This window comes from Mandrillus leucophaeus, unplaced genomic scaffold (assembly GCF_000951045.1).
Source record: "Mandrillus leucophaeus isolate KB7577 unplaced genomic scaffold, Mleu.le_1.0 Scaffold215, whole genome shotgun sequence".
NCBI lineage: Eukaryota > Metazoa > Chordata > Mammalia > Primates > Cercopithecidae > Mandrillus > Mandrillus leucophaeus.
Genome location: NW_012102199.1, coordinates 1,115,464 through 1,127,754, shown reverse-complemented (window position 1 = coordinate 1,127,754; position 12,291 = coordinate 1,115,464). Strand labels below are relative to the sequence as shown.

The following is a 12,291-nucleotide window of genomic DNA, read 5'->3' as shown; positions in this document are numbered from 1 at the left end:
GACCAGCGGCTTGGTCTCTCTGGACCTCATTTCCGTTTTGTAAAATGGGGCTGGATTATTTCAGGAAGAGACACATGTGTAAGGATCTTGGCCCATAGTAGGTTTTTGGTTTGGTTTTATTCCCCTTCCTCTTCCCCAATTTTTTTTTTTTTTTTTTTTTTTTTTTTTTTTGAGACGGAGCTCTGCTCTTGTTGCCCGGGTTGGAGTACAATGGTATGATCTCAGCTCACCCCAACCTCCACCTCCCGCATCCAAGCGAGTCTCCTGCCTCAGCCTCCTGAGTAGCTGGGACTACAGGCATGCGCCACCATGCCCGGCTAATTCTGTATTTTTAGTAGAGACGGAGTTTCTCCATATTGGTCAGGCTGGTCTCGAACTCTTGACCTCAGGTGATCCACCTGTCTCGGTCTCCCAAAGTGTTGGGATTACAGGCATGAGCCACTGCACCCAGCCTTCATTTTTTTCTTAAACTGTGCACGTTATTCCTTCATTCACCCCACTAATATTTGTTGAGCGCCTACTATGTGCCCAGCAGTGAGTAGCAAATAAGCAAAAAGTCCCTTTGACCCTCAACCTCGTGGCTCAACTCAGCTTTTCTGCCAGGCAGGGCCCTTGCATTTCTGAATGTCTCCACTGGGCTTCACCCAGGGATGACCAAAGAAATATGAGCTCCAGAAGATGCATTCCCCAAACGTGCATCAGCCCTTCCTGTGCACCAGAACCTGTGCTCACAACTGTGAGGAGATGTGGATTAGAACCCATCCGTCCCTCAAGAAACATCTTCTTTCCAAAAAATACAAAAATTAGCTGGGAGTGGTGGTGGCTGCCTGTAATCCCAGCTACTTGGGAGGTTGAAGTGGGAGAATCAGTTGAACTGGGAGGTGGAGGTTGCAGTGAACTGGGATCAAATCACTGCACTCCTGTCTGGGTGGCAGAGAAAGACTCCATCTCCAAAAAATAAAAAAAATAAAAAATAAATAAGAGAGAAGGAAAAGAAAAAGAAACATCTTCTCCGTCTACTTCCCTTCACTGCATTCTGCCCTTGAGTAAGGGACTATAAGACAGTTTCCTCTGTTACTTCCATTTGATCCCAAATACATGAAATCTGGCAGATACTCATTTTTTTAATAGGGAAAATGTGTATATATTTATACTGTACGACATGATGTTTGGATATCTGTATACACTATGGCTTATTCAAGCCTGTTAAAATACGCATTATCCCACATACTTACCATTCTTTTCTGTGATGGCAATACTCAAAATCAACTTTCAATAATTTTCAAATATACAATAGATTGTTATTAATTATAATCATGCACAATAGATCTCATAGTCTTCCTGTCTAACTGAAATTTCATATTCTTTGACCAACATCAAAAAGATGAAAGATAAAAAAAATGTTGGCAAGAATGTGAAGAAAAGGGAATTCTTGTAAAATGTGGGTGGGAATGTAGATGAGTACAGCCATTATAGAAAACAGTATAGAGGTTCCTCAGAAAATTAAAAATGGAATTATCATATAATCCAGCAATCCCACTTCTGGGTATGGTATATACCCAAAGGAAATAAAATCAGTATGTTGAAGAGATATCTTCACTCCCATGTTCACTGCAGCACTATTCACAAAAGTCAAGGGATGTAATCAACTTAAGTGTCCATCAACGGATAAATGGATGAGGTAATAAATACACATGGAATACTACTCAGCCTTGAAAAAGAAGGAAATCCTGTCATTCATGACAACATGGATGAACCTAGAAGACACTGCGTTAAGTGAAACAAGCCAGGCAGTTTCTCTTTAGTATTAATGGTAATTTATTCTAGATGAATTCCCTTTTTGGATCTTTTCACTTCAATGAGTTTCAGAGAAGGGAAAGGGACTGTAAGCAGGAGTCTGCAGTCTGCAACATTTTCATTGCATTTATCTTGCGGTATCTGAATGACTAATGCACTGGTCTGTCTCCCTTCTCTGTCCAGAAGCTCTTAGAGGTGGAATCCAAGTTGCAGTCACCATTCTAGCACATTTTAGGTGTGTCATAAATATTCATAGGATAACATTTTCACTAAAGATTGGAAGGCTGAGTTGGGTGGAAGGGCTCTTCAATGCCTTGGTCAACTTCTTGCTCAAGAGGTCTCCTCCATCTGAGATAAGCACTGCCTGAAAATAAATATTAGTAGAAACAGGAAACCTCATGCTTGGTCTGCTCTTTGGTGACACGGAGAAATAGAAAGAGCCACACTGGCTGCTTAAGATGGTGACACTGACCAGCCTCAACCCCTAAAGACTGTGCATGAGGTAACCTTTATCTCCAGCTCAGAGGAACTTCAACCTCAGCTACCACTCATTTAACAGATGTATCCAGAGCATTGGAGCTCATCACTGAGCCAGGAGCTGGGGAGACTGCAATGGCCATTACAGACTTAGTGCCTGTTCTTGTGGACTTTATAGTGGAGGAGAGAAGGTGGGTGATGAATAACTGAATGTCAGACAAGAGCAGGAGGAGCATAAGGAGGGGATGGCAGTGGCTACAGGAGTAGACAAATGAATCCTCAGAAAGCAGGGCAGGCTGATAGAAGAGGACTTCACGGAGGAGGTAGCATTTCATCTGAGTTATTCTGCAGAGGGAGAGGAAAGGTTGTGCACCAAGCAGAGGGAAGAGCATGTGCAAAGGACTTAGGGTGGGGAAATAACTCTTCATCCAAGGAGCAGGAGGCCAATAGGAGAGGGACCTTGAGCAGCAAGGAGTGAGGAGTGGTTCATGGAGCCTAAAAGACAGGCAGAGGTTTGCATCCAGTGGACCTTTCCCCATAATCTATCAGACCTGAGATGACACTCATCTACACAGGGGATGTACACATAAGGGCAGGTGGGTTCAAAGGATGTCAGCCACATCTACAAAATGAATTTCAGATTAACTAGAGAATAGCCACATTTTGGAAGGGTTTTGCAACTCACAGACATGGAATGGGGTTGCAATGACAGAGTCACTTGCTTGTTTTCTCTGTGAATATTTACTGAGCATCTATTAAGTGCCAGGCAGTGAGAACACAAAGTTGAGCAAATACAGTGTGGTCTTATCCTCTTGTGGGGAATGTTGAGTAGAGAAAGACAGTAAGTATGAATAAGTCATGTATATAATAAGGAGAGTGTGGTAAGTGTTAGGAGGGAGGAAGCGGAAACCTGACCCAACTCGGAGCTCTGGAGACGTTCCCCTCCATCCCCTCCAGCAGCGCAAAATGTTCACAGGAGCCACTCTTGGCACCAAGTGCTTTGCATGCTTTGATTCTGACAGCCAAGATGCTGTGGTGCTTTCTGTAACATTTGGCTACGCGGAGCTCTGGGACTATAGTGTCTTGGGGAAGAAAGAGCCACTTCCAATGCCTACCTACGTCTCTTGCTGCTAATCAGACACTTAAGTTTGGACGTGAGGCTAAGTGGAAAATTCTCTGGGACCATTTCCCCAGAGTGAGATGAGCCTGTGTTTCCGTCTCCACCTCATCCCTGAGCTATGCATTCAAACCTAATCTCCCTGCAGCTCTGTAGCTGATCCTTAGAGACTCTTTCATTTGCAAAAAAACCAAAATGGAGTGGAGATGGAAATTGTGTGCCAACTTTTAATGAGCCCCCAGGTGTCAGTGAAAGTCCCATGGCTTGTTCACTAACAAAACTTAGAATTGGCTTCCTGGGGATTGTTATGCAGTGGAGTTCGGCGAGTTGTGCAGACAGTTGTCCCACTGGGATCTTTAATACCAATCAAGGCTCTAACCATGTTCTTCTCTGTTGTGTCTGCCAGAAAAGATACCTGGGGGCTTTGAGCGATGGGCACTGAGAGTCTTAGAGCGGGGCTGGAGGTGGCAGGTTCAGATACATTTTACTAATTGCTTGGTTTGGAGACCCCATGACATCACTTCAATTGCATGCTCCAGGGGCTTTTCTTCTTCTTAAAACAGAGACCAGCTGATCACCACTGTGAATTGTTCGTTTCTCTTCAGTCTCATAAACACACATTAATGATTAAGGGGAGACTTGTAGCGTAGTCTGGATAGTTCCTTGCTTCACAGCACTGACTCATATCAGACAGACTCAGGTTCAATTCCTGGCTTATCCACTCCCTGGCTGTGTGGCTTTGGTAAAGTGAATTGATCTCTCTGCACCTCCATCTGCCAATTGGGAGGTTAATATTAACAGCACCTGCTTTCATTTCAGTGTGCAACTCTGGACTGTGCTGTCGGATCACGGGTGCATCACCCCACACATGAGCAATCTTGCAGGGGCAAGGGCTTGATCTGACTCACCTTTGAGTCTATAGTGCCCAGGTCTTTCTGTCCCAAAAGCCTCCAAACCATCCCCTGCTGGTCAGGCTGGGTATTAAGCCCTGACTCTGGGATTTGCACTGACTCCCACTAAGCAATAATGGAAGAATTGACAAAAAACAACTCCTCCCCCACTCCCCCACCTGAGGAGCAGGACCAATGGGAAAAGATCAGGAACAGGCCAGCACCTGCGCTCACCATTCAATCTCAATAGACTCACGATCCTTCAGAAGCTCTCGCGCTTCTTGCCGGCAGCGTTCCTGGTATTCTGGGTGCTGTGCGAGGTGGTATAGGACCCAGGAGAGACCACTGGCTGTGGTGTCATGGCCTGAGGGGCAGCCAATCAAAACTGGGTTTCTGGGCTGCTTCAGCACCAGAGGGTGGACAGCACCCATACACTGAGGCCCTCCAGGAGAATGTAGGGAGGGGGAGGATGGGCAGAATGGAGTGACACAGGGTCCACTCACCATGTCGCTGGGATGGAGAGGCCCCTGTCCCCACTGTAGTCCCACACTGAGACCCTCACCCTCAAACATGAAGGTGTCAGCTTCTGCTCTTATGTCCTCATCAGACAACTTCTTCCCGTCTTCATCCTGGAGAGAAGGCAAGACAATACCCCTGCCCCAAATCACACCAGCTCTGGGGGCTCTTGAGTCAAACCTAAAACAATTTTTGAAGATCCATCCTCCTTCCAGAAAACGAAGCCCATCGTGCACTCCTAGATGTCTCTTGGTCACCACCTTCAGAGACTACCACCCACATGCTTCCCGTTGGATTCTCCTATTTGGCCCTGCTGGGAAGAGTCAATGACCTATGAATATTATCTTGTCTCTGAATAATGAGGGCTTTTGGAGTGAAACATTACTGGCAACCTGGGTTACAGCATATTTCAATGGCAGTTTGGCTTGGAGGTTAGAAATTGAGTATTGCTCTGAAGATATTTGCTCACATTCTAGAGTGGTAAACTCAGAGAATCCTTCTTATCTTTCCAGAAGGCATCTGGGTTATAAACCTATAACACCACCACCTACATTATAAATCTATAACACCATGCACTTACGGGCATGGACATCTCACTGGAGAGGAGTAGATTTTACTCCAGAACAAAGCAAACATTCTCTCTCTCTCTCTCTCTCTCTCTGTCTCTCTCGCTTTCTCTCTCTCTCTCCCACTCTCACACTCACCCTGGAAGGAAGAAGGGGCAGATGTGCTAGCTATCCTATATAAGCTCCAAGATGTATAATGTGGGGCCCCTCTCTGCAGTGCATTCTGGTGTATTTACAGGTAAAAACATTGTGCTACCCTAGGAGGAATATGGGAATGGAGAGCCAGCTCTACAATCCTACTCTGGTTGCTGCTATTGCTGCAAATGGTTAAAATAGGCTGCTGTGATCCAGGGGTTTGGTGCATCTGTCATCATAGATACAGACATAGACATATAGATATGCATAAAAATGTGTCAGACTAACTTACTAACATGTAAGTAAAATCTCAGGCTCCTCACTATTTCAAACTTAGTGGTCCCCTGCCAGCTGAATTCCACAGAGTCATCTCTCAAACCTATCTCTGACCTGTTTTTTTCAAGCATGTTCCATGGATCCCACTGCCCTCTGGATCAAGTCTAAGTTCTCTCATTTGACATTGGCATAAATCTCCACTCTGTTACTTGAAATCACATCCCAGAGAAGCCCACCTTGCTCAGCAGAAGCACATCAATGAAGTCCAAAGTCTTGGATTTTGCCTTGTTCTTGAGGAAATCATCAATACCCTGAGTGGGGAGGGTTCGGCGCCGCTCCTGGATGACGGCATCTGTGAAGTCGTGCAGTAGGCGGCAGGCCCTGTGGAAGCGCTGCCCTTCAGGAGTGAGATGATACAGGAAGTCCGTGTGCAAAAGAATCTGCTGGTTTCTTTTTTCTACAAATGCACTGAGCTCCAAGATGGTGGCAATGTATTCACTGGGTTTCCTGCATGAGGGAGGTAACAACTTAACATATGCAAAGTCCCAGGAGCACCTCTCACCAGCAGCTAGAAGCTACTGCCCGCCAGGAAATTGAGTATCCAGAAACAGCCAGGAGACTTGACTCTCCAAAATCCCTTCTCTCCAGGCATCCTATCTCTGAGAGCTGCTTCCATGCACCTAGATACCCAGAGCATAGCTTGGACACCATGCTTCTCTCCTGTCTCTGCCACCCAGTATCCAGTCTGGACTCTTTTCCTTCCAAAAAACTGTTCACAAAACTCAGACTTCACTGTCTTCCAGTTCTTTCTGGCCCAGCCCCCGCCATAACCAACTTGCATCCAATGTCAGCTCCATGTCGTGTCTACATGACAGGCAGACCTACACAGAGCTCAGCTGTGACCGCACCTGTTATCGGCCCAACTCCCTTCAAAAGATTCCTGGGAACCTCCTGATAAAGTTCATGCCACTTTTCCTGATTTTCAATGTCCTGAAATCTATCCCCTGTCTAATTCCACAACCTCATCTCTACTGTCTGTTGTGCATGCTTATACTAGTCGTCTTGCCTATACTCAAATATTTCTACCTATTTGAAAGGACTGTGCTTTCTCTCTCCCCTTCCCCATCCTTCAAAGCCCAGCTACAACACACAGAAAGTGCCTTCAGAAAGGCACTTCTGGTTATCCCGGTCAGTCATCCTTTTCCAACCTACTCCCTTGGGTTCGTGGCCCAAGTTCTCAGGCCATAGGAAAGGACTCACTCCTGACAATTGCTTTCAAAGCTGAAGACGCATTTCTGCAGACTGTCCAAGGTCGTAAGGCTGAGGTGCTCAAATATGTCCAGTCTGGCGCTGCTCTCTGAGGCCAGGCGCTGCCACTTGTCCTGGCCAGAGTAAAAACAGAGTTGAAGCTGGGAACTGCCTCCTGTGAGTGCCTTCCCAGACCCAAACACCAAGATGGATTCCCCGCAATCATCCTCCTGGTCCTCTGCCCCAGGCACCCATCCCCAGGAAGGACCAGCTTGGATAGGACCAGAAACTGTTACTATTAGGAGATAAAGACTCATGTCTGGGAGTCGAGAGACCTGGGTTCAAGTCCCAGCTCAGCCTCCTATGGTCTGTGTGCACTTGGTCAACCTCCTGCACTCCTGTAGGTCCCATCTATCAAATCTTCAGTAACAATTAAGACAACATGCTATGGGGCCTGATAACTAGGGTGGAATCACTGCTCCACCACTCCTAGCTCACTTACTATCTGTTTGAACTTTGGTGAGCTCCCTAATCTCTCTGGCCCCCAGTTTTATCACCTGCAATAGGGCAAAACCAACCACAACCTCACACAGTTATTAAAATTAAATTAGAAAACGTGTATCCTGGAGCTGGCAAATGGCACTGTTTCTGGCACATGGTGAGTGCTCAGTAAATGTTGGTTTTACTCATCTCCATTGCCATAAATTCATTTCAAAAATATCCCTGTTGTGGGAGGGGAACTTTACACACTGGGGCCTGTCAGGGGGTTGGGGGGCGAGGGCAGGGAGAGCATTAGGACAAATGCCTAATGCATACGGAGCTTACAACCTGGATGATGGGTTAGTGGGTGCAGCAAGCCACCATGGCACATGTATACCTATGTAACAAACCTCCACGTTCTGCACATGTATCCCAGAACGTAAATATATATATACACACACACATATGTATTTATATAATTTATATAAATTATATATACGCATTTACACACACACATACACACACACACACACACACACACACACACACACACACATATGTCCCTGTTGTGAGAGGGACTCCTCCATCAGATCTGAGCATCTCTCTGGGTATGCCAAGAATGTCAGACCTGTTGTTCTTACTTGGGCCACTTCTCAGAGTTGTTTTTGCAGAGAACAACATCGAGAGACAAGGCCATGGCTCCTCCTGGACCAATATCAAGCTTGCTTCTGCTTGCTATAAAAGCAGATTCCCTAAGTCTAGTGCTCCTTTCCTCCCATGCAATGCACTGCATGAGCAGGCAACTATTGAAACCTCTCTGTGGCACCCTGTGTGATTTGGGTGGTTTGGAGAAATGATGCAAACCAAGAACATACTGCTTGCTATGCCATGAGTAATAAATAGTCATTTGTCTCTGACCCAGGACTCTCGTATCTCCTAGCAGAATCCACGAAGTATTAACAAAGCTAGCTTATCAGCTTGCAAGTAAGTAAAACATCTTAAGCACTTCACAAAATACCAACTCCCAATTCCTCACTCCTCCCTCTATTCACACACTTTGCACTATGAATTTCCAGCAACTTCTATTAAGACATGGAGCCTATTTTATGCCTGTTTGAGTCTGTGCAGACCTAAGCCTGGTTGAACTTTGAAACATTGCAGAGAGAATGTCCAGAGACATTGTAGTGTCCTCACAGTCTCTCAGAACCCAGTCTATGCCATGTGAACAGCAGGTGCCTCCTGGAGGCAGAGAAACACATGGAGAAAAGTCCAGGTGTCACAGCTGAGGCCAGTCTAGATTAACCTGAAGCTAGTGAAGCTCCAAACAAACATGTGAATAAACTGAGCCAGGATCAGCAAAGCTGCCCACCTGACCCACCTGACTTGCTCATGTACCAAGAGTGATCCCATCCACATGCAGAAGAACCAGCCAACTGTCTCACACACTTGTTAGGTATCATAAGCCCTTATTGCTCTAAACCAATGAGTTTTGAAGTGGTTTGTACTCAGCAATTGCGACTACGCAATCTTCATCTTTACTTTCTTGAGTTTGAAGGGTTTCTGTGAGAGAAACATGGAAACTCACACCTCTGAGACCTACCATGTGCCAGGGACACGATTCCATTATGTCATCTTGCCACCTTTTAAGTAGAGATTATTATCCTCATTTTACAGATCAGGAACCCGAGGCTCAGAAAGGAAGAACATTGGCCCCAAAGCACAACCAAAATTCCAGACCAGATATGCCTGTGGTCCCTCTGCCCCAAGGCTCCAGCTGGGACTCAGAGTTCAAGGGACTCACATGCATGATGTTCACGCTCTTGTTGAAAATCTTCATATAACGCTTCAGGATGTTGAAATGGAAGGCAGGAGTCAGCATGCGACGGTGGTGGCTCCACTTGTCACCACCACTCAGCAGGAGCCCATCCCCTAGCAGGGCAATCAAGAACAGTGGTCGAGGGCAGCACCCTCCCTTATCCCTAAAGCATATCCCCAACCCCATTCACCTGCAATTACTCACTCAGCCAGGTCTTCATGAAGCCATAGAAAATCATATCGTTGGGTGCGACAGCAGCTGACATGATTGAGGGCCTTCAGGGACCGTGGAGAGGGGTAAGAGAAGGACTTTGAGTATGGAGGAATGCTCCCAGCCAGGGGTGTGCACTTCCACTTTTCCCACCCAGCATAGCAGGAAGAAGGCCAAGGGTAGAGGAAGAAGGGAGGATGGTGGAGGAAGGAGAGACTAGACCAGGCTGCAGCAGCACAGCAATAACACAGCATGCTCCAGCACACAATGACATATCTCCTACATGGTCCAACATGTTCTGCAACACCTGAGCATAGCTCAACACTCTATAGAATGCCTTTACAGGGATCTAGGACACCCCATATGTCCCCAGCACTCTCTGCTATCTTCTGACATGGATCTGGGACCTGGGATATTGCCCTGATATGTCTTAACATTCGTGACATGGCCAAAATACACATGCCAAACCCTAAATGACACAACATGCTCTCCCATGAGCCTGAGATGGTGTAATGTGACCTCTGTGTACTCCAATGACGGGTCCAGATAACTTTTAAATATGATGTCATGAATGTCCTAAACATGGCCCAGGTGTAACCAAGCCTATTCTTCAGGCGTAATTCAAATCTACCCTAAGACCTAACTCTACTAAGACTCAAATAATACCTCACACAGTTCTCAAAGAGACCCTGGGTCTTACACCTTGGACAAGCACCAAACATGGCCAAGACATGTGAAGCAGGATAAAAAGACAATCTCACCCTACATCTCAGACAAGTACCAAAAAGACTTTGACATGCCCCAAATGTCCTCAGCCACAGCTGAGCCCCACACATGATGACTTCTCTGTGTGATCCCAGGTGGAAGCATATACCAGATACAATCAAATATAATGTAGAAAACACAGGCTATCTTGGACCCTTGGGAGAAAGGTGGGCTTTCTGATAGGAACTGGGCTTCTGAGACTCATCATTGACACCATATGAAAAGGCAGAGTGACACAGAGAATGGTAAAACCAAGAGGAGACAGATTCCCAGTGATGTGGATTGACACCTGGATCCAACTATGCCTGAAAACCACTCTCTCCAGACTTTATGGCCCACTGATTCTCTTTATTTGCGTAGGCCACGTGAGTTTCAGTTTCCATCACTCACAACTGAAAGAGACTTCAGCAGCCAGAGAGAGCTGAGGACCTGCCCAGAGTCACTCACCATCTTGAGGTTACAGCCATAGTTTCTGTGGGATGCTGCCCCTGCCCCTGTTTGGCTTGGCCTGTTCAAGGACAGGATGAGCAAAGGGAAAGAAAGGACCCCAGACTGGAGTGGGATCTCCTACTGGAGATTCCTGGGGCCTGGAGCAGGAGAGCCATGAATAGGGTGGATGAGTGACAGGACGCGGTAGAAGGAATAAACTCACCAGAGGTGAACATCATGTAAATCACAGCCCAGATTCTCCACCAGCCTCGAATCCTCCTAGTGTAGTAACTTAGGGACAGCCAAGGCTGATGCCAGGTCTGGTAGGGGGATCTGGATACTAATGATGTCCACTGCATCACCCTTCCCTTGCTTTAAAATCTTTTTACTCATTTTTACAGCAACCCCTCCTCCAGGAAGCCTTCCAGCCTGCCCCAGCAAAGACCTTGTTCTCTGGGTTGTCGCACCCATCTCCTTCTCTCGATTCCTGACTCCACAAAGTTTGAGATGTCTCTGTCCACATCCATTTCCTCAAGCATGGGGGGCTACTTCGAGGACAGTGCTCTCAATGAAGGCTTCTTGGGCCCCCAGTGGTGCCCAGCACAAAATGGCAGGGACAGATGGCAGTGGATGGAGGAGATGCTGACATGGGGGTTGGTGAATACACAAAGGAAAGAGGGACATGGCTGAGAGAGAAGCAGGAAGAGGGGCCTGGACCCTGCAGGGCCCACATGGAAGCTTGGGGGAAGAGAGGATAGAAGGCCTCGGATATTTTGCAGCCCTCATCATCCCAAGCTCTGCATGGGTGCCTGAGACACTGGTGATAGAACGGATGATGTCAGGGTGGCATAAAATGAGGAGGGGGAAGGTAGGACCCATCCAAAACTTAAAGCCCTGGGGATAGGTGGCCACCAGCTGGGTGACCTTCTTCATGCCCTCTTCCGTGGGAGTGATCTGAAAGCAAGGCAGAGGCCATCAACCCTTGTAATGGTTAATTCTAGGTGACCTGAATTAACCATGGTTTCCACATGACTGAGCTAAGGGATACCCAGATAAAACATACTGGTAAAACATTATTTCTGGATGTGTCCTTCGGTGTATTTCCAGAAGAGATTCGCATTTGAATAGGTAAACTGAGGAAGGATGATCCGCCTCCCCAGTGGGAGTGGGTGTCATCTAATCCTTTGATGGTGCGGATAGAACAAAGAGGCAGAGGAAAGGGTGGACGTGAGCTCTCTTCTGGGGCTGGCTCATCCATCCACTCTTGTCTTTGGACGTGAGAACTCCAGGTTCTCAGGTCTTTTGGGACTCCGACTGAATTTACACCACCAGTGTCCCTGGATTCTGGCTTGCAGATGCTATATCACGGGACTTCTTGGCCTCCATCACCGCATTTTCCAATTCCCATAATAAACTCTCTCTCTCTCTCTGTCTCAGTATATGCTTCAGAGATAAGAGGAAGGATATCCTATTGATTCAGTTTCTAAAGAGAACCTGAGTAACGCAACTCCCCACCAGGAGCCACAGCAAGTTCCCCCCGCAGCCTCCAGATGTGGTGCAGCCTCTGCC

General features: G+C 46.8%; 1 protein-coding gene across 1 annotated transcript in view; it reads right to left on the bottom strand.

Annotated features, from left to right (window-relative positions):
- Nucleotides 1-4,543: 4,543 nt before the first annotated feature.
- LOC105540094 (phylloquinone omega-hydroxylase CYP4F11-like) overlaps nt 4,544-12,291 on the bottom strand; it is an 11,446-nt gene continuing 3,698 nt past the window's right edge. The window contains exons 2-7 of the mRNA XM_011980581.1: nt 11,532-11,676; nt 9,523-9,576; nt 9,304-9,431; nt 7,035-7,156; nt 6,011-6,281; nt 4,544-4,645 (exon numbers count right to left, since the gene is read on the bottom strand). Of these exons, the coding sequence (XP_011835971.1) occupies nt 4,544-4,645; nt 6,011-6,281; nt 7,035-7,156; nt 9,304-9,431; nt 9,523-9,576; nt 11,532-11,676 (822 nt within the window). The remainder of the gene's footprint in view (nt 4,646-6,010; nt 6,282-7,034; nt 7,157-9,303; nt 9,432-9,522; nt 9,577-11,531; nt 11,677-12,291) is intronic.